At 42.6% G+C, this 22,428-nt stretch overlaps 2 protein-coding genes across 5 annotated transcripts in view; one reads left to right on the top strand and one right to left on the bottom strand.

Moving 5' to 3' along the window:
• The window catches only part of ATP8B (ATPase phospholipid transporting 8B), a 51,444-nt gene that overhangs the window by 916 nt on the left and 28,100 nt on the right, over positions 1 to 22,428 (top strand). The window contains exon 2 of the mRNA XM_033380542.1: positions 1,288 to 1,395. The gene's annotated coding sequence lies outside the window, so the exon portion shown is untranslated. The remainder of the gene's footprint in view (positions 1 to 1,287; positions 1,396 to 22,428) is intronic.
• On the bottom strand, positions 116 to 20,515 carry dpr17 (defective proboscis extension response 17). Of its 4 annotated transcripts, XR_004469389.1 has the most exons (8): positions 19,523 to 20,515; positions 18,124 to 18,934; positions 5,075 to 6,195; positions 2,708 to 2,945; positions 2,429 to 2,643; positions 2,259 to 2,364; positions 1,472 to 2,147; positions 116 to 1,058 (listed from the first exon to the last, which is right to left on the bottom strand). XR_004469389.1 is itself a non-coding variant. In XM_033380585.1 (7 exons), the coding sequence occupies exons 2-7, from the start codon at positions 18,440 to 18,442 to the stop codon at positions 1,981 to 1,983; spliced, it is 2,166 nt and encodes a 721-aa protein (XP_033236476.1). In that variant the 5' UTR covers positions 18,443 to 18,934; positions 19,523 to 20,515; the 3' UTR covers positions 1,381 to 1,980. The 4 variants fall into 4 exon arrangements, 3 of the variants coding, with proteins under 3 accessions (XP_033236476.1, XP_033236477.1, XP_003736769.3); XM_033380585.1 differs by lacking the exon at positions 116 to 1,058 and having other exon boundaries at positions 1,381 to 2,147; XM_033380586.1 differs by lacking the exon at positions 116 to 1,058 and having other exon boundaries at positions 1,381 to 2,147; positions 19,830 to 20,515.

Here is a 22,428-nt window from a genome sequence, read left to right as displayed (position 1 = left end):
TAAATGTTAGACGAAACTGTCACGCTGCAAGTGTTCACTTGACTTTCACTTGCGCCATTTTGTTCGTTTTGCCATTTGCTGTTGCTTATCTTAAAGTTTTATTTTTTTGGTTCGTTGTTATTTTGTGTGCTTTTTTTGTTGGATTTTATTTTTGCTCTGCTTGAGCGTAGAGCGTTGAGCGCTGAGCAAGGACATTTCCAACTGGCTTCATCTTGTTTGACTTTTCCTGCCTTGACGGGGAGCTTGCTGAGTTGTTGGACTTAAGCCAGCAGCTCTCTTCCTCTCTCTCGCCTTTCGGGCCACCATTCCTTCCGAATGGCTGTCGTCGGGCGAGTCAGTCATCAGCATCAACATCAGCAGCAACATAGTGAAAAATATTTACTGCCTTTCTTCCTACCATCTCACCGTCTCTCTGGTTCTCTTACTGTTTCTTGTAAATTGCTTCGCTTACGTCCAACCAACACGATTTGCCTTCCATCTCCTCCTCCTCCTCCTCCACGTCCACCTCCTTCGCCTTGAAAGGACAACGACAAATTTTACGTGCTGTTTCTTATTTTTACTTCATACTTTTGTTGGTTTTACTTTTTGGTTTGTTGTTTTTTATGCCCATCTCTGGACGGAGATGTGATTTCCGCTGCAATAAAATAGACTCTCTACCTTAAAGGCTTTATGGGCCCTAGAATTCGCCGGTTTATGGTTTCTGTTTCTGTTGTTTTTATGCACTCCACCATTCTCCATTCTCGTTTTGGCCAGGCTCTAAGTTTTTGGCTCATTTGTGTTTTCTTTTCGTCACTTTGATGTCCTACGATGGGTCACAGTAGGAGTTAAAGTGGAGCCCAAATTACCATAAAATATTAAATTATTTATGCATATCGCAATTGGGGAAATACTTTGCTGGTCGCCCTCTTTTATTAGCCCTCTGTCAACTGAGGGTCAAGACGGTATTTCTTGGGCTATATTAAATCTGGGACTTGGGTCCCTTTGGGTTTATTTTGTCAGTGGATTTTGTTAAGCTTTTGGATGGGGGTTTCGATATTTAAAGTTAATTTTAGAGAGACCTATAATGGTAGAAAGAGATTGCTCTTAATTTAATGAAATTATGAAGAAACGGACACTGTCTATTATGAAAGTTCATTTCAGCAATAAAGGAAGTTGAGTTCCAAATAAATTTTAATGTATAACCAGAGCACCAGCAAACACACTTTAATGCCCAATACCTGTATATAAAAATATTTGTTTGAAACAAATTGATGTTAATAATAATTATATACACTAATTATATTTCAGCTAAAACCAATCAAACATTTTAGAGTTCAACCAAATTAAATGAAAAATTGTGACGCCCAAAGAGATAGAGCGATACGTATAGACTCATTGCCAAACACTACACAATAGGTATGTATATTTATGAATATTTTAATCCACACACCACTCAATTAGTTCAAGTTTGATAGCTCCATAAATGATTTACCATTCTGATCGGAGAGAGAACACAGAGATTTCAATTGAGTTTCACATGATTTATTGAATGCATTTTATTTATGAATTTTTTTCTTGATTTCTGTGTTAAGTTTTTAGTGTTTTAATCATTTGCTGACAATAATCTAATTATTGATTCGTTTTCACAACTTGAAATGGGAAAAATTCCTTCGTGTATCTATGACTAAAAAATGAATGTACAGTAGATTGAATTGTATGGGGAGTATGGGGAGTACGAGTGCGAGTATTTGACACGCAGTCATGAGAGTTATGGTAACATTTAACCTAATTATAGAATCCTGCTGCCATCTCTCTACATTTCTGCTATTTACAAGGCCGCCTTTAATTAATCTCTAACCTAAATTACGTAACTGCAGATGGCGCAAAAGCTTACAAATAATTGGAAGCCGGACACCAATGTCCGCAGCATCCAAGCCAGCATCCTCGACCGCGTGTCCGTGTGTCCGTGAGTCCATGGGTCCCGTTTATTCAATAGGCGAGTCACGTCGTCTGGGGTGTGTGCAACGGTCCCTGCAGCGCCCCAAGGAGTCCCAGGAGTCCCAGCATCCACAGCATCAATTGGGACGTGCCTCTCCCGCTGGTGCTCGTCCTTGTCTTCGTCCACGATACCGATGCCGTTGACATGATGGCCGATGCGGAATATTCACCTGTTGGGCAATCCGTAATTCGTGGTGGCGACAGTTGCGATTAATATGAATCATTCGACCTGACACACATTCTGTGTGATAGCGGGGGGTTGGTTATAGAATGGGACTTACCACTCAGGACGTGCAGGTCCACGGAGACGGAGACACTGTTTGATGGCTGGCACGTATAATTGCCGGAGTCCTCTTTACGCACGACCGGTATAATTAATGAACCGATCTGCAATCAATGTTTATCGTCAGTGGGAGCTAACTAACTGCAGGACCGTAAACACCTCACTTACCGTATTTTGATTATCACCCACTGTCCCGAAGATATTGCGATCGAGCTGCGTGTACCACCCAGTCCGCTCATCGCTCTCGCTCACCTTCTTCTGGCCCCGGAACCAGATGATGTATTTTGGGGGATCCAGAGTCCCCCGAACGATGCAGTGGAGGGCCACCTTGCTGCCGGCCTTAACGAAGCGACTCTGATCCCCAATTAGCTCAGTCTTGGGTGCTGTATGCGGATTGGAAATTTACATTAATAAGGGTGGCTTTCTTGGTGTTCGAAGAGTACTCACTGACTATCTCCAAGTGCACTTTGGCACTCAGCTTCGGTTCCGTGGCCATTTGACACTCGTACCCGCCCGCATCGTCGGGCACTACGTATTTGATCTGCAGCGACCAGGTGTAGTCGTGATCTTCCTGGAAGATCGACTGGAAACGCTCATCCGCTATAAAGGTGGTCTCGTCCACACTGATAATGTGGTTGTCGCGCATGCGCACCCACGAGACGGGCTTGTCGGAGAGGCGATGTATCTAAGAAGAGACCAGACAGATAGATACATAAATGGTTGAGGAATCGGAAATAGTAGGGAATTTATGCCATAATTGAACTGTCAGCTAAAATCGTAAGCACGTCAAAAGAGATTCTGGTAAGAAATATTATAGAATGGATGCAGAGGCTGCGTATTTACCATCGATTAAAAACCGAACTGAACGCCAGCTCAATTCCTGATAAAATTATTGAAACGTGAAATTATCAAGCAAAAGCTTAAGCAAACTATCATTAACATAACTATTATTATGTAAAACCCTGGCCAATCTGCCGCTAATGAGCCTTTACATTACACGAATTTCATTCGCTGTTGGCTAATCCATACATGAATAATTACCAAGGACCCGGACAGAGAATGGCACTAATCCGAGCACGTTGCCCTGTCGTTCTGGTGTCAGGTTAAAAAATCTGATGGCTCAAGCGCATCAGCAGACAGCAAATCAGATCCAAAAGAATTTCTAACGCAAGGAAATGGAAATGAGGTTGAAGCTGGAGGATGGCGGATGTGGGATGGAGTATGGAGTATGGAGGATGGAGGTGCTTATGTTTTTGCTGAAATATTCTTATAGTTATCTGTTCTTTTGCTCTTGGGCTCATCTTCGTGGCGTGTTTCTGTTTGGGGCTTCTCATCTTTCGTGGTGTGTTCTGCTCGGGTGTCTTTTCCGTTTCCGGTTCTGTTTCTGCTCCTGGTTGTGGTCCAACACAGATCAGCATAATTTCATTTGCATATCAACAATTCATTCTGTTTACGTTTATTTTTTATGACGCAAACAAGGCCCCCGGACCCAGGCCCAGACATAGAGCGAGAACCAGGCACAGGGCCGAGCCAGGCATCTATTTAACGTTTACAATTCCATACAATTTATTTATTTTTGTACACCCTCTCTCCCATTCTGTTATGTTCTGTTGTTGGATTGTGTTCTACAGATACAGATATATATATATATAGATGCTTGTGTATGTGTACATCTGTGGAGGAAGAAACACCTACAGACGCATGTAAATTTGATGTCTGTTGTGGCTGTATGTGAAACACATTGTGCAGGCATGTGTATGCATGCAAATAAGTGTGTCTCTCCAGCTGTATCTGTGGACTGTATCTGCGTGGATGTGTGAAAGTCTGCGCCTGTGTCTGTATCTGAGTGCGGGTGTGTGCAATATGTAAATGCTAGTTTTATCTCCGGTCCGTTGAAATTAAAAAGGAATTCAGAAACAGTCAGAAAGTGAGAAAAGGATGAAGAGGCTGGGCCACTGTGCGACATTCACTCTGTCTTCCCTTCGTCGGTCTTCAATTTTGAGAGACGAGTCAGTAACTGAGTCAGGGACGTTCTACGAGCACATTGAGTGGTTTCAGTTTTCATCGCTGCTCCATCATGGAACTCAAAGCTTTAAGGGTTGGCTTATGCCTTTAAATTTAGCCGGAGTGATTAGGATTTTGGGAAGTGTTTAGATAAGCTTTGCAAGTGTCACAGCACTTTCTTGCAGATAATTGAACTTGATTGTTATTGTCCACGTGGAGCGGCCAGAAGCTTGTAGGGGAGTCCAGTAATGGGCATAGGGAATATGAACATCATGTTTGCTGAACTTCATGTCTGTGGACTTAGGTTAGGTTTTGAGGGCAACAAGGGACAGTCGGTACGCCACAGACGTCCAGATAGAGTGCTCTTATATGGGACAAAGCAGCATGGGGCTAAAATAAATGTAAACAGACACGGGACTAATAGTTTGGAAGTCTCGGACACGTTGATGGTGTACTTTTAGCAAGAATTGGGCACTTTCCTTTGCTGATTGAGCTTTTTTAAAAAGTAGCTCTTTATATATTTAAAAGTAGCACGCTTTAAGCGGCTTAACCGTTTTCGCAGCTATTTATGACACGTGACACTTAATTCAAAATTTAATACTCGCAATTAAATGTAAGCACATATTAAAAACCCCTTTACGGGCGATACCTTTAAGGCTTAGCTGACTTACATCACGCGCCCTAACCGAAACCCCATCGACCCGCAAAGCCCAACGCCAGACCAAGAGATTATGCGACACACAACAACGGAGTGGATTCTGGGGGGCCAAGTGTGAGGGAGGGAGAAAGAGAGGGAGATTACTCACTCACCTGGCATGGCATATAGGCGTGATTCCCCATTTGGGCGGTGATGTTTAGCACCGGCATTGTCAGATTCCGTCGCACCACCTGCCCGTCCCCGTCCCCGTCCAGGGCCGCCCGGTGGGCGGCCAAGAACGAATGCTGCTCATCAAACATTCGTCGCCGTTGCTCCTCTGGCGACAATGTCGCTGCCTCCGAGGATGCTGCTGCAGCTGCTGCGGCTGCTGCTGCTTTGGTTGCCTCTTCTATTGCCGCCGCGGCGGCGGCCGCTGCATCGGCTGCAGCTCGGTAAGCTGGCAAATCCGCTGCCGCAAAAACGGGAAATGGTGGCAGGAAGGTGGGTATGGAGAAGCCCTTGGTCAAATCAGCCCCACCCGGATGCGGTAGCGGCAGTGGCAGCAACGAGTTCCTTTCATCATCCTCTGCAGGGAGCTCTGCTCTGCCCAATGCTTGGTTTTCTGATTCCTTTTTCTGGTTCTCTGCTGGCACCGTTTCAATGGAGTTGTGGCCATCCGTTTCCGTTGATGCTGGATAAATTGTTGATATGAGCATTGCCGCTGTCGCTGTCGCCGTCGCTGTTGCCGCTGCTGTTGTGGTTTCTGTCGTACGCTCTTCTGCTGCCACTGCTGCTGCTGCTGTTGTTGTTGTTGCTGCTGCTTCTGTGGCTGCAGTCGCTATTTGCTCTAGTACTTGCTCTTCTGCGGGCCGAGTTGTTAGCCCAATTTGTGCTGACTTGGTCGCTTCCATCGTCTCCACACCAGGCGCTGCACCTTCTGCTACAGCTGTTCCCGCTGCTGCTGCTGCTGCTGCTGATGACATGCCCCGGGCTACGGCCGTGCTTGTTTCCCTTTCGCTCAGGCTCGTTGAAGCCGCCTCGTATTCTGTTGTTTGTTTTTTTGCTGTCGTCAAGTTCCTGGCTGTCGTAATTAGATCGTTGTGTGTTGTCATTGGCCTATCTGACAGTGTGGATCTCGGGGCTGGCATAAGCTGTGTCCGTGTCTGTGTCGGTGTCGGTGGTTGTGCCTCTGCCTGTACCTGCCCCATTGCTGGTCCTGGCTCTGGCTCTGCCCCTGCGTGTGGCTGTGGCTGCGGCTGCGGCTGCGGCTTTGCCTCGCTGCAGGTGACAAGTTCTGTGGAAAATGCAAAATAAACCAGAAATTGTTTGGACAGTCCTTAAATTGAAGCAAAATATTTAACGAGATTTTTGTGGTAAGATTCGGGAAAGTTTCCGTACTTTTATTCATAAAATAATATGGATTAGAGAATATAATGAAATATTTAAATTAGGTTTCAAATTACAATTTTAGTATGTTTAAAGAAAGTGGAAAGCCGGAACTTAATGCCTTGATCCCAGCAAAAGTAAAAATGAATTTGTTTGAGTTCCCTTTCGTTCGAAAATCAGATTTTTCATTTCTGACATACACACTTGGTTATCGCATTAAAAATACGTGTTAATTGAACCGAATTTGATTAAATGTAAGCCCAAAACAAATTAAATTATATTATTATACGCAATTTGAATATTCATTCAATACTGCACGCATTACAGGTATTTTTTGTGTGAATAAAATATTCATAAATGTAGGCAGAATGTGCAATTACATTACACCCTTCTCCAGCCTGGGTCAAAGCGGAAATGGATATGGCTTTCGTTTATATTTAATGCAATTTACTTGAAAATGCAATTTAAAGGAGATATTAGATTTTATATTTGTTTCTAAGGATGAGGACTTTTACCAACTTTCTTTGCTCACCTACCCCTTGCCCTATCCTCCCAAAAGGATTCTTTTAATTGTATACAACTTTTCGCCTTCTTTTTAACTTAATCTTTGTTGATTCTAACTCGTTTAACCATCACAACACCGTTAAACCCATTACACAAAGAAAACCCCTATTAAAATGTAATTCTACAAATCAAAAAAGAGGCAAATAAATGTATATCATAAATTCTAGAGGCCTCGCATCAAAGCCAAAATTATTGCAATCATCTTACGCACGGCGCATGAATTTAAATTTCAATAAAAAAATCATCAACCTCTTTCTCACTCTGCTCTCTGAATGTTTGTGTCACACACAGTCGCACGTGTATTTCGTTTCAGTTAATTTTCAATTACGCTTTTATGCTAATTAAAATCATAAAAATTTGCCGCTTAATGTCACTGCCTGTGGTGGCTTTCGTTTCATTTTGTTTCTGGTTCTGTGTGGGCTTTTTTTAGTGAATAAAAGTTGCTTGTTTTTGTTACTTTTGGCTGCCTTTTTCCTTTTCCTTGCCCGGTCTCTGTTTCCCTTTTAAACTTTTCCTCTTTATGCTTTTCCACTGTGCTTCTGTGCCCTAGAGGAAAACTCACCGACAAAAAAGAAATGGTAACTTTGGCTTCATAATCATCTCATATACACGTGTACCCCAGCGTCCTTGGCCGGGGGTTTTCGAGGGAAATTAAAGGTCCACACAACCCCATCCGCCACCTGGCTTTAATTACCAAAATGAAATGCAGCAAAACAGCATAAATATTTATATTTATTTTATTAAATTTATGATATGTTTGCATTTCAATTGTAATTATTTTCCAATCATAAATTTGTCATCCGTTCCGTATCTGTTCGCTGTTTGCACAATTCATGAACGAAAATAATTTGATTTTTTAAGCGGTATTTGTGAATTTCCAATAAAATAAAGATTTATAAAATGGAGCATCCCGTGAATTATTTTACCAGGTATCCCGCAGTCGAATACCAGAATCAAGACCCCGGAATGTTGAACTTGTTTGTTTTCTTTTGTGCAAATAAATTGAAGGCCCATCAATTTGTGCGAAACTTTATTAAAAGATTACAAAGCTAATAACTTCGGGCAGTAAAATTCCCAACACCAACCCAAAAAAAACGGAAGAGCATCTTCCAAAACTAGGCGAAAGCCACAGGAATGATTAGCTCAACACTCAACCCACAATCGGAGGAACTTTCTTTTTTGAGCAACTTTCTGCCCCGACACTCACAGAAGGACATGTTTGTCCTGGGGCTGAGCACCCACTAAATTGTGGGGGTGTGTACCAAGACCTAGACTAGGAACAGGACAAAGTCTTGAACTTGGCAGCGAAGTCATTGAAGTGAAAAGTTTTTGAGCAAACCACAAAAACAGGCAACAAGAGGGCGGAATGGCGGACTGCAGTTGAAATCATTTCAATTTCATCAATTTAGAACAAAAATTCTGAGAATTTGTCGTTTGATTAAAGGTCACTAAATTTGTTTAGAAGTTCAAATTATTTTAGAAATCCTATTTTGTAAATATTTTGTTTAAGGAAAATATAACGGATATGCTCCTTGAAGTCGCACGACAAGTTTTGGTCCAATTGAAGTGATATTCTCCATAGAAAAAAATACGTAAAATCCTTTAAGAAGCTCCCATCTATAGAATTCATTTGCGGACACCAAAGAGGATATCCGCTGAAGACATAATTGTGGTAATAATAACGCCTAGAGAAGCGTACACTCTCCTCTTTCCATCTTAATTTTCGTATGTCCTCAAGCCCTCATTTCGGTTAACCTTTAACCTGCAGAATGAACTTCTTACTTCAGGTATACCTACCTTCAATACCCATTCAAGCCGTAATATTCGTGATAGGAAAACAAACTCATTTGCGGTTACCTTCAGCCCAAGCCCAAGTGCCACTTTTACCCCTGAGGATATCCCGGACAAGTTCAATGCTCAATGGACATGGGGGCCGGGAGCAGAAGTCTACGGTTTTGTGCTGATTTCAGGGCTAAGATTTCAGTGGCTTGATAAAAAAAGAATTTGCATTTTAAAATTATTTCATTTCACGTTCTTGTCAGAGCCAATGATTTAGGTGGGGCAAGCCAATTCAACCATTCTGCTAGAATCCATTCTCGTGTTACCTTCAGTTTCAGTTGGCCCGAAAATCTACGTGTCTCGCTGGCGAGAAAAACCCAAAAAAAAAAAGATGGAGCTTCCAAAGAGAAGAAAAAGAGAGAATCCACACAGGGCAACCGCATAAATTTCCCTCACGAAATCATTTCCAGCGGATGCGTGTGATTTGCCTGTGTTGATAAGGTCCAACCGAAGCCCAGTTTCAGGCCCAGCCAAAAAAAAAGGTTCCCAGCGAATGTGAAATTTTTGTTAAAATGCAAATTGAAAATTTCACTCGCCCACGCCCTTGAAAAAAAAAAACAAAATAGTACATTTGAAATCTACCCAGAACTGTAGGTGCACTTTTCCCCGTTTCCTTTTTGCTCTGTGTTTGGTTTGTCAAGAGTTCCAATCCTTGAAAGGGATCCACCCAAAGCCGGAGAGAAAGAGTTGCTCAAGGCAGAGTTTGCATTTTCAATTAAAACCGATTTATCAGGAAATCAATTCGGTTTTGATTTCCCCTCAAAGGAATTTGCCATCCAGCCAAACAATGAACAAAAAAAAAAGCAGCAAATAGCAAAAACGAATTTTATTTTTGTGCTACATTGAGTGTTTGTAATTCGTAAGGAGCGAAGAGATTTTAGTTGATGTTACGACCAAGCAATACCCTTTTATTTTGTGTGTAACAGACATCTACAAGAAGATAGTATACTCTTTAGCCTGCGGGAAAAACGCTTGTCAAAAAGGACATACACAAGAGAGATGGCCATGCCACAAAACTATGCCCCTTAAGCCGATTAATTTTCTGGGTTTCTGCCGTGTTCTCCCTTTGTTTGCTTTAGCACAGGAGATGAAAAAGGAGCCCCAGCATGAAGTGTGATCTAGCCATTTACCGCACTTTACAATAGTCAGAGAGACAGACACGCAGATACACAGCAGAAAGAGTGAAACGTGCAATAACACTCAAATTGTTTTCTTGCTCTCCGTCAGTTTTCAGGGATTGCCATTGCCCCCCGTTGGCATGGCAAGTGGCCCTCCACTCCCATCCACTCCACAACACTTCAACGACCCCCATTCGTGGGTGCTGTTCGTCCGGTGAGATTGGAACTAAAGTCCATATTTTAAGCCAGAATAAACTGCTCGCTCGGCTCGGCTCGACTCGACTCGAACGCCGGCTGAATAGTAATGCTCACAAATTAGGCACACGGCCACCGCTGGCGCAAAAATTACTCAAATTGCCTTTCCACTCGACAGAGATAGAAAGGGAGAGAGAGGCACAAGAAACTACCAACAACAGCAGCAGCAGCCGCTGTTGTTGTAAATGAGTGTGGTGTGTGTGAGTCTGGGTTTATGTAAATTGTGAAATTGGTTTAGACAACTACAAAATGTGGTGCCGCATTAGACTGGAAGACCATCAGCATCGTCAATGTCATCAGCTTCGGAGAACAGTGAAACAGTGGGTGACAGCTGGAGGAACAATGAACAAAATAACAGCCACCAGTGGAGAAAGAACTTGTTTGTATGTGAGCGACCATGCTCAGAGGTGACTTTCTGCTTATCTTTACTCTTTCCAAAAATTTTGAACGAAAGAACTACAAAAAAGTACAAAATTGGGCTCTGCAATTATCCAATCGAATCCATTGAATCCATGGAAACAATAGGCAATACTCATCTTCATTGGTTTGGGTTTCTGCTTCTCTACCTTTCTTTCCTTCTCAAAAACAGATCTAATCATAACAGATCGTTACCAAATGAAGGAATTTGCGTTTGGGCGTTTCCATAAACATAATTAAAACTTCATTTTTAGCAGACCTAAAGTTCTGTATAAAATCAAAGAATGACTCAGGGCAATGCAAAAGTTATTCTCACAACGAAACCCCATTCAAAACTATTCTCATTTAATAATTTCAAAAGTGGCTAAGCTCTCCCATGGTGCAGGGCGCTGCCATATGCCAGGCAGCAGCAGTCCTGGTTGGTAGCAATGACGCAGATACCTGAAGGGTTTGAGAGGTGGAGAGACAGAGAGACAGAGAGATAGGTCCAGACTCGACCATATGGTGCACCCGTCCTCGGCACTTTGACCCCTTAGTTAATATTTCATGGATTTTGCCTTTTATGGTGTCCACAGAGAAACAAAAAGAGCACAAAAAACTGATTGGATTTAGGATTGAAGCTGCACATTTTTTCTTTAATATCGATCAACTTTTAAAACTACAAAAACCACCTGCAATGAGCTGCTATTTAATTAAATTAAATATTTTCTTAGTAAAAAAAATGTTTAATTTTGCAATTTCCTGCATTTTATTTGGTTTGGTTCAATAAAATTATAATTTTCAGACATTATTAGTTTTTTTTTTTTTTAGTTTTGCGAAAATATGTTTATAAAGAAAATTTTTTCAATTTGAAATAAAGACTAAAAACAACTAAGCGAAGTCCAAATTGTTTTAGCGGAATTTGTGGATGGAGAAAAAAACTTTAATTGCAAATTATAAAAACCTCTCCTGAGGCTGAGCACTCTTCCAATTCAAGGAATTTCCAGCTTGCTGACCTGGCAAAGGTCAAAAGGTGATAATCTGCACAATCTCCCCGGCACGTGCATCATTAGCGTGGCATCAGGACTCTCCAGGACACTCGCATCACATCGGCTTGGGCCGAATGTGAAAACTTTTGCTGGCTGGTCTTCTTGACATTTCATGTAATTATAAAAAATATGCGTGCCCACGACCACGACCATGCCCACGCCCACACCCACACCTCAATTTCCCCCCAAAAAATATAAAACCAGAGTAATTACATATCAAATAAAAAAAAGTCAGGGCTTCTGCGAAGGACAAAATGGCGTCGACGTCGTGGCCATAATTAAAACGTCGAGCCCTGTTGGCCAAAGAAGACACCGTCGGCCACTTGACTCTTGGCCAGTGCTGAGGCTGAGGCTGAGGCTCCAAGCGAATCAGTATCCTTATCCGTATTCGTATCCGTATCCGACCGTGGAAATACGCAAAGTAACAGCCCACACACAAGCCACAAACACAAACTTTTCATTGGGGAGCACTTTGGATTATGGCCGCCTCGAGTGCACATAAAACACGAGCCCGAGGACGAGCATGAGGACGAGCATGAGGACTTGGATTGCTGCATCCATCTAACTTCGCTTCTGGGAACGCATAGGGTGTGTGGCGGATAGTTGTATCGTCAGATTTCTGCCTCTCTTGCTGCGGGTTAACCATCCTAATGAGTCTCCTTTGGGGGCCGCCAAGCAATTAAAGTTCAAATGAGCTAAATTACTTGCTCGGAGACACATCGAATGGGGCAACATTTACACGAGACCCACACCCAAAAGGATATCTAACAGAGTCATGCAAAACCTTGAAACATTTGTATTGTTTTCTACCCAAAAATTCTGCGATAATCTGTTTATCGCAACGAAAAAACTGTAAAAACCGCCTCACATTGCATTTCGTATAAAAGAAGTATTACAATTTTCGCTAAAGAACCATGAAATTTCACAGATCGCTCAAATTGTCTACCAATTGTTTTACTCAACATACTGGGAATATTCATACAAAACCTATTGTGTTTCGCTCAGGAATAAATAAGAAATGTATTTTTAAAATGTACAAAAAGAGTTGTGTTGTCCAATTAAAGATGCAAGATACCCACAGCTTCAATAACAATGCCATTAACAATATTTGCTTTACCAACACGGGTAACACACAATACACGAAACAGGACAGACAACAGTGCGTGTACGCAACAGAATACAGACAAAAGTGCGTATACGCAACGCTGGGCAATGCTCCAATTTCAATTTACAGCGTAACTGAAACAGCACCTCAAAAGGGAAGAGGCACGAGAACGAGAACGAGAGAAAGAAAGTCGCCTTCTGCGTGTAAAAATACGTAGGACACGTAGACCGAGAGGAACACGATGCCATAAAAATAAATTGAGCCAAGGCAGTCACAGACAAAAGTGGGTGTACGTATGTACAAGTGCCAGGGTTTCTGGAAGAGAGAGCCATATTGAACATGCCCACAATCGCCCTTCCTTTGAGCTCTTTCCCTGGCTTAGTGTAATTTTCACAGTGACACCCAACATATGTTTCAGTTTTGAATGAATTCTGGGATAACGGCAGCAGAGAGCAATTTTCCACTAAACATTTCCCACCGCCCACCCATCCGCAACCATCCATCCACACAGACAGCCAGCCACAGACGCACAGGCCACTCGAATAACAGAGCTCTCACCCACTCAAAAGCATCCACTTGAAGCCACCCACACCTACACTCATGCAAATGTATCTTTAATGCGTGTTTTCCTAGCGCACAGATACAGATACGTATTCCATAAGATTTCATGGCTGCTCTCAACCATCGTTTATTTATTTATTTATTTATTTTGTGAGCATTCGCATTCGGTAATTGTTTATTGATCGATTTGATAAATGCCACTTTAAATACAATTTTTGTACTCATCCCCCACCCCCGCTCGATTTTTTTCTGTGCTCAAATATTTATGGGAATTCCAAGCACTTGTGATCAAATGTCATCGCAATGTGCATAAACATAAATAATTTATGACACAAAAGGTTCAACGTGATGAAGATGAATCAGGCTAGAGAAGACTGTCTGCTGGGGAAACTCCAATGGCAGCACGAAATCTTTGGGGAAATTAAACGGGTAAAAAATTCTGTTGAGATATAAGTTCGTTTTAATGAATTTAAGTGGATTGATTGTGTTTCTTTGGGGACGGGACACCCTCTAGGGTTTTTTTTCAAAGGATGAACTTGATGATGTTTATAAAATGTATAATATATTCATTCATAATTGATGAGCATTGCAGATACTCGTGTTTCATAATATTTGGTCAAACATCCGAAGCCATAAGTTTTATTCAGATTATATTTATCATCTATTATAAGCTTAAACATTATCAAACGTTTCCAAATACATATATTCTGAGCTGAAATGTAGAAACCATTTCTCCATAAATTATGGAAATGAATGCCAGAAGTTTCTTGTATCCCACATGTTTGCATTGGCTTCATTAAAGCACAAACTCCTTCTGCTGTGCCTTTCCATCTCTTTCCATTTTTCCATATAAATCAGGGTAAATAATTATGCGAAATCTCAAAAAGATATTAGAATATCTCTTATGGCTTCTGTGGCTATCTAGTTGATTTTTATGGCCTCTGGGCTAAATATTTGGCCAGGGAGAACTGTTCTGCAATAAGGATACGGGACAGGGACAATAGAGGAGTGAAGAGAGAGTGATGAGAGAGGGTTTCAGAGATAGAGGGAGGACGCTGCAGGGCAGCCATAAATAAGTAGGCGAACGTTGACCAAAAACAAAACAATTTTTAAAAGGACCTCCTGCCGGGACACAGTCTCTCCGGGGCTCGCTTTCTCGGTGCCCCAACCCCATCGCCTGCTGCGATTCATAAATTTCCACATTCTGGCCTGGACGAAGCCCTCTTTCTGGCCATTTTGGCCTAGAGGCAGCTCCTAGCTCTGGCCATTCTTTTTGGTCTTTAGTTTTTGTCTTGTTCTTTTCACACTTCGACAAGAAATGAAGACAAGGCTCGTTGACTGCCGCTGCACTTTGTCATTTGTGGGTCATTTCACGCCATGTCTTTTCCTCTCCATCGCCATCTCCCTCTGGTTGTCTGGTCCTCTGCTCTTGTCTGAGCAATTAAATGCCCCTCACACACGCATACTCTATTTCTGTTGCTGTTTCTGTTGCTGTTGTTGTTGTCTTTGATTGCCCAAAGCGTCGACGCTCTTCTGCCGCTGCAGCTGCTGAACGGTTACTCCTTTGGACCCTCTGAATAATTTAAGCTCACATTTTGCGAGCCAAAAGCGCATCAGCTGAATGGCCTTCAGCCCACAGTGTAAGGACGTGAGCGTGTGTTGGAGACAGGAAATTGTTAGTTGCATGGCGAATGAGGCACAGTGGGTGGCATAGCCAGCACAATTCATTGTTGCCATGGCTTGAAACAAAAGAAAAAGGCTTCAAACGATACTTTAACTGTGGTCTACCAGAAACACACACGTGTTTTGAATTCGAATTAAAGAAAGAGAATATTAAAAATAATAATTACTGCTCTTTCCTCATTTTGACGGTAATGCAGATCCGAGTGGTATAGCTTTCAATACCTCTGGGCTCTAAACGTAAAATGTACACCCTCCAGACTCTCAAATATCTCAGTTTTAGGTTCCACCTACACACGAAAATGGCTATATCAAGCTTATCAATAATATATACTCTTATATGCCTTACAACCGCCTTCGTACAGAAAAAAAAGTACTCACCCGCTACTCTCAAATTTTCATAGCATACATTTTAGGGCCCCACAATGGGCAATTCTTTTTATGGCGTTGCCAACACGTTGCCTGGCAATTTGTTCCACCGTTAGATACTTTGTTGACCTGTGGCACTGTCATGTGTCGGTCAACCCCTCCTTAGCATCCTGCGCCGCCAGCCTGTTGGCTTGTGTTACAATATTTTCCGTCATCAGAGGCCCAGTCCCAGGGACCAGTACCAGACCCAGGACGAGGCTGAGGCTGAGGCTGAGGTCAGCTGACAATGTATCTGCCACACTCTCCTGCCATCCACCTGCCTACAGTGAGCCCGGGGCAAGCTCTACCTCTGTTGCTGTTGCTGTTGTCTGTCCACAAACCCATTTATAATTTATGAAGGTAAGCAAACACTTTTGGCCCTAACAGCAACGACCGCACACAGGACACGACATGACGACCCCAGAGCTTCCTCTCTTAAAGGATTTCGGGGCCATTTTGGCCAGGTGATGGGCCCAGGATCAGGCCCCAAGTCAACCTGTAGCCCGCTTTGATTTGAGCCACAACTTTGCCGGCACATTCCCGAAATTAGCAGGCAGCCAGCACAGTGCAAAGCCAACGCAAAAATTTCTATACGCAAAGTCCCCACAAAATTACCAAAAACAGAAAAAGTGAAATAGAAATAGAAACCAATTTTTTGGCCGAACAAAGGCAACAGCAAGACAAACTTCAGTTGCATTTTCTACTATTTTCGGTTGGGAAAATGGGAGGATTTTTGAGGGTAGGGAATGGTAAAAGCATGGGCTTTAGAGGTTGCATCTACTTTGTTTCCCCATTCTGTATTTTCGCATAACGAGTTGCAGTCAAACTTTTTGAAAGCGCATTTTGTTTAGTAGGGCTTTAAAAGAGGCAGGGGATGGGGCAGAAATTTTAGAGAGGGGCTCCAAGCTAAGAGTACAGAGTGTTGATAGAAGGCAAGGGCTGGGCCTTAGGGGTGCCACCGATGTGCCACTGAAAATGTGTTTATTAAACATTTTTTGGCAAGTTTTCAATTTCGTTAATGTTTTTGCCCCCCAGGACTCATAGAGCAGGAGTACCGAACTAGAGAGAAAGAGAAATTTATTGTTCTATTTTTGCCATGATTATCGGCCGGCACGAAACAACAGTTGAAAAGCAGCTGCTCCTACTGGTGGTGGTGCTGCTGCTGCTGTTGGGGCCCCAACCGGGTTAAGGACCTGCTGCCAACTATTTCTCATTCTCGTAATTTGCGGAACAGTCTAAAGAGCATCTTGAAACTTTTGCTGTTGATTTGTGTGCACAAAGGTTCATAAATATGTACAATTTACTTTATGTGATTTAAAGGATAAAGGCTAAAAGGAACTTTATGCGAAATGGGATTTGAATGTGGAAAATTAAGGCTCAATTCTACTGAATAATCTTGTTTAATGCAGAATTTGAATAAATGGACTATGTTTTAGTTCAACTAATGAGCTTGGAAAAGGGATACACAATAAGAGCATTTTAAACACGTCATAAACAAAATACAGTCTATTTGTAGGAGGCCAACCAGCACGCAGTAATCACATCTCTAAACATGAACAGGACCCGACACAGGCCATCCCATAAACAATACAGTCGTCCTCTTAAGGTAGGCACATAGAAGTCAGTCGATCATAAGTCGAATCGAACACAAATCTATTAACACTGCGGTATGCATGCAGTTGGTGTCTATCTATCGCATCATCCATTGTAAATTCACAAACAGCTTTTAATAGTTTCAATAATCATCGCACAAGAATAATAGACATATCACAAGGCCTAGTTCAAGTGTTAATTAAAAGCTTTTAAATCTGCCATTAATATTCCTTTTACAGCATTGAAAATTAGTAATAGCTTGTCGGTTTCAGTCCCAGCTTAAACGATTTCAAACGATTTTTCTTTGGCCAATTGAATCCATTTAAACGCAACAAAAGCATGAAATTAATTGAAAAGACTTCGGGAAGAGGTTCCCCCCCATTTAGCAGAAAATGTATCCATAGGAAAAACAGAAAAGGGAATTCAAGGGGGGATATACTGTGCCCCTACTCCTACTCGTACTCGTACTCGTATTATGGATATGTATGGTTAGGGGCAAATTAAATGAACATCTCATTAGGGCAATGAAGTTGACTTAATTATGTTCTGAAATCAAATTAGACTCGAAACCCAAAACAAAAAGTAAGCCACGAAGGCAGGGGCCTAACCAGAGAGGCGATGTTTTCCAAGAGGGCTTCTATAGCAGGATTCCCTGAGCGGAATGCCTTAATACAATTTTAAGAGTAGCGTTTTTCAGCACGAGTTTAAGGGAGTTTCCCCTGTTTTAATACAATTTCAATAAAAAAATACCTCCAAATCATTGCTGGGAAAGTTCTCTCACACACATTTTATCAAATTTAAGCGCCATTGTTTTTCCTATTTTTTGCAGACCCTCATTTCCTCTGGTAATCTAATTTCAGCTAAATCAAATAAAACAAAAAGGAGACCTGGACCCCTCTCAAGCCCCAACCACAGCGACGCACCTGCCCATGCCACACAACGCACACACACTCGCCCACTCTCTGTCATCAATTGTCAAGGACAAGTGAGAGAGAAAGGCAATGGTATCTCTCTTTCCTTCTCTGTCGCACTGCTGATCCAGAACTACTAAAATAATTTGCCAGCAGCCATGGCGCGTCTAGGGGACCCGACCCGCTTACAAGTGCCATTATCCCAGTGTGTGGGTGTCTTTCTCTGTGGGTGTTTTTGAGTGTGTGTGAGTGTGTGTGAGTGCGACATGAATGCGTTAAATTAAATCAAAAATGTATGAAAGTCACACACACACAAAAAGAAAGATAGAAAGAGAAGTACCCCCGAGCTGTACTTACGCATCCCAAAGCCGAGGACCAGAAGGGCTGGAAGGAGATCCAGCCAAGACGATGTCCGTGTCCTGGTGCTACGTAAAAATTGGCGACGTTGGACTGAAGATGGTCCGCCCACATCGCCTGCCCTGACTGTCATCTCTGCAGTTGTCAACGTGGCTGTCCTTCGCCGAACTGTGGCTGTGGCTGTGGCAGTGGCGCTTGCTCTGGCTCTGGCTGTGGCTGTGGCAGTCCCAGTGGCACAGTTCCTGGCTGCAATGACACTTACAGCGCCTTTTGTGCGCTCATTGTACGCCTGCCTCCAATTGGGACTCGTTTGCGGCATCGAATCTGGCTGCTCCGACTGCTCTGGCTGCTCCTCTGGCTTTTCTGACTCCTCTGACTCCTCTGTCGACTCCTTAGCAGACTGGGCTGATTGCACTGCGCCGTCTTGGCTGGCAAACTTTGTCGCATTCTCTGCGAAATCTCTATCTCTCCGTATTTCCCCAAAATCCCAGTCGAAGTCTCAGATAAATAGGTTTATTGAATTAATACACTTGGGGGTTGGGCTGCAGCGCTCCCTTTCTCCATTTGGTTTCTGCTCCACTTGACTCTTATTTTATTTGATTTTATTTTTATTATTTTTATTTTGTATTTTAGCCAGAAATTGCAACTTTCTTTTATGGGTTTTTCGCAAGTTTTTCGCTGCGTTTCCAGCAAAAATGTTCTTGCATTTTCATTGTTTCGTTCTACTCGTACTCGTATTTCTCTCTCTTGCTTGATTTATATATTTATTTAAGTGTTTTCGGTTCTGCAGAGTGGTGAACTTTTGTTGGCACTGCAGTGGCATCAAAATAAATAAACAACCATCAGTATTTAAGTTTATGTTTTATGGAAAACACTGTTGGGTGCTTTCAATGGACTTTCCAGGAAAAACCTACATAACTGCGCTTTTGCTAAGTGTATCTTGACTAATTCTAAACCATAAAAGGGGAACGTGTTGTTTAGTTTACGGAAGGGTTTTCTAAGAAACCATACCAAAAATAATGTACTTCTCGAAATTCTTATAATTATTGAGAAAACCTGCCGACTAATTGGACACTTGATCCCCAAGAGATTCTTCAATTAATTTAAAATATTAAACCCAATAAATTTGGATAACTAATAGAACTTCCAAGATTTTACTTTAACTCAACTTTCACAAATTCAATCCTTTCCGCAAGGCAGTAAAAAAAAACAAATATTGCCATTAATATTTCATTAAAATCCTACCAAATTTCACGGCAAACAAACAGCTTGCCTTTCTCTGAATCCCTTTCATCGTCTGCTCCAAAAAAGGCAAAGGAATGGTGGGCCGGGGGGTAGGCCCTTAGACTTTCCAAGAGATATAAATAAATCAAAATTCAGCAACTTCTTTGCCACTTACACTCTCATAATCGTTTTGCAATTAATAATGTAAAATTCGCCGTATAGCTTCAAGTCTCTCCCACGCTCCTTTTCGCACAAAAGTTAAAATATTGCACGGTTTCTATGCAAAACTATCACACAACGAGAGGGTTCTCAATGACTAATGGGTGAAAGTTTTCTGGCGCACAAAAAAACTCTTGAAGAACTTGAACCATTTATAGTGTTTAACAAGTTTCGCATTGCTTTTCAATGGGTTTTCTTGCACCCAAGTTTTCAGTTTAAGGCTTCTTCGTAATAAGTTACAATGGCCATGTGGCCGGACTCACGAACGGTGGCTCCTTTATACGAGTACATATATTTCTTATAAGGCTTATATTTAACGATTTAACACGTGAGAAAACATTTACACTTCAGTAACAATTTATCGCATAATCCGGTTCGAGGATACTTTTTATTTCACTTTCTTTTGCTCGGCACCACGAAAATGAGGCACAATAATCCCCTTTTTTTACATTACTCCTCCTTGGAGAAATCCCCTGGCTGTAGCTGTGGGTCTGGCTCCGGAGCTCCTTGTTTCGGTACGTTTCGGCTCAGTTCTAATATCCATTTGAGTACAACGGGAGCAAACAAATTTTAAAAGTGATTCCACCAAAAGACACTCGGCAGTTGACAGTCGACACACTCCACGTTGAACAACCGACGCCAGGACACTCCACTCGCAGGACACCCAAGAGGACACCAAGTGGTTTAACTTTTGTCTTAATTCTTTCTCTCTTTCTCTGTTATGGCTATCTTCACTGTTTGCCCTTTGCTCTGCACTTTTTCTTTATTTGTATATTCACTCTTTTCCGCCTTTTGTCTTTGGCATAAACAAAGAGTACGCTTTCGGGGCACGTTCAATTTCAAAACGCGGCAAATTGTCTTGTGGCTGCCACGGCTTCCTTTTCCATCCGAGTCACGTCCGTACGCGCAGGATGCAGATTTTCTACTAAAACGCGTGCAACGAGCATCAACGTCAGGGACCAGGAAACATCCCCGCTTAACTCCTGGTGTTCTTCGGTTCGTTTCGTTCCTACTGGTCCTTCCCCTGCTAACAGTCGTTTAACGTTTCATTCCTAATCGGGTTTTCCCCTGCTGGCAGTCCTTTGTCGTTTCGTTTCTGTGTGTGATTCCCCTTTATCGCTTCGTTTCTGCTAGTGTTCCCCTTCTCACAGTCTTTCCCATTTGATTCCGTTCCGTCGTTTGCTTTAGTTCTCCTGCAATGTTCCTTTTCCACTTCGTTCCTGCCTTATAGATAGGGTAAGCACCTCGGGTATCCTCACACTAGATTTCCGCCGGTTGTTTGTCTGCGCCTGCGCTTCCTTCCATTTCGACTAAGTGGGTCTAACAGAAGATTTGGAATTTATTTGTTTATGGCTCGGATGCTATTTGTAGATGGCCAACACAATACATGTGTTTCCGGACACCCAGACCCAGCCCCGGCGGCAGCCCCAGCCCCAGTCCCTGTGTGTCCTTTATGAATATCGAAATTTGTCCGCTTATTAAATGGGATCAACACCGACTCATTGACACAAATACATAAATACATATGTATGTGTTCCAGTGCCAGTGCCAGCAAATTGTGTACTAAGTTTACCCAAACAAAGGTTGATCTTAATTAAAGTGTGTAAGATAATATTGTTACATGTAGTTTCCGGTTCTAGTGATGGCTTTAAGGTTATAAGTTAACCAAAGAGATAATTGGAAACGTAGTGGTGGAATGGTGACCCCATAAATCACAGGGGCCTGACCACTTTGGCATTCGGTCACTAAATTAGCTTAGGGCCTTTAGAAAAATCATCGCCTTTAGGGCCAAAATTTACGGCCAAACTCTGGTCGCAGCCATTGTCTGACAATATGCCATTATATAAGAGGGTGTCTGTGGCATTCCGTGTGGGTCTTTGGGGTGGGAGTTCGGGTATCTCTGGTTGCGTGATAAACGGGGGCCCACGACTAAGTATAATCTTGTGTGTGCGCGCGCGAGCGAGCTTTGTTGTCAAAGAGCAAGTAACAAATAAATATTATTGAACTTTTAAGTCCCCAGGGGGCGGCCAATATGCAATTGACGCCCAGTTCGGATGTGCCGATGTGCGGATGTGCGGGTGTGGACCACGGCCCCGTACTCCTCTTCCCTTTAGATAAGGGGTAGGAGGAGGAGGAGATGGCGATGGCGGTGGCGGCATGTTGCGTCCTCACAAAGTGCCAACATAAATTCTTGCACAGTTCAATTTATTGTGTATTGACACAGCTTACGGAGAAACAAATAAAAATGTTTGCCAAAGTGCGGGTGGCAGGAAAGGTCCTGCCCTGCGCTACATCCTGGACTACCTCGAATACTGTGCTCCAGGAATGTGGACGAGAGCTCCCTGTTTCTCTGTGTAAAGCCTCGCGGAGTCAGGGACCTCTCCAGGCATCCGGCCGCCATTGTTATTACCTCTTTGTTGTGTTTACACGCCATTTGTGGTATTTCGCTCGTTCACCAGGCGTCCCAAAAGATCCTGCGGGAAGGTGTTGGGCCCCTTGATGCTATGCGGGCCAGATGGGTAAAGGAACTTCTGGGTGGATTGTCGTAAAAGTATATTTGAAATGCAAATGCCGGCTGGTCTTAAAATGCTCAACTTTTGGCTCACGAAATAATCAAAATATACTTTATGTCGCCTTTTCAGCCACTGAAAACAGTTAGTCCCAACCCAGCCGCTAAAAATTCCTAAAGCCTGCAAAAGCCGGCGATTTTCAGTTGGAAAACAAAACAGAGGATCGTAAAAGTTTAAGTGGTGCGGAACGAATGGGAAATACACTGAATGAAGTCGGAAAGAATGTAAGAGGAAAAGAGCCAATTTATGGGGAATGCTTTGCTCCTCTTAGTGTTACCTACCAACACTTATA

This window comes from Drosophila pseudoobscura, chromosome 2 (assembly GCF_009870125.1).
Source record: "Drosophila pseudoobscura strain MV-25-SWS-2005 chromosome 2, UCI_Dpse_MV25, whole genome shotgun sequence".
Lineage (NCBI taxonomy): Eukaryota > Metazoa > Arthropoda > Insecta > Diptera > Drosophilidae > Drosophila > Drosophila pseudoobscura.
Note: the sequence above shows the minus strand (reverse complement) of the source record. Positions and strands in the feature narration are given on the sequence as shown.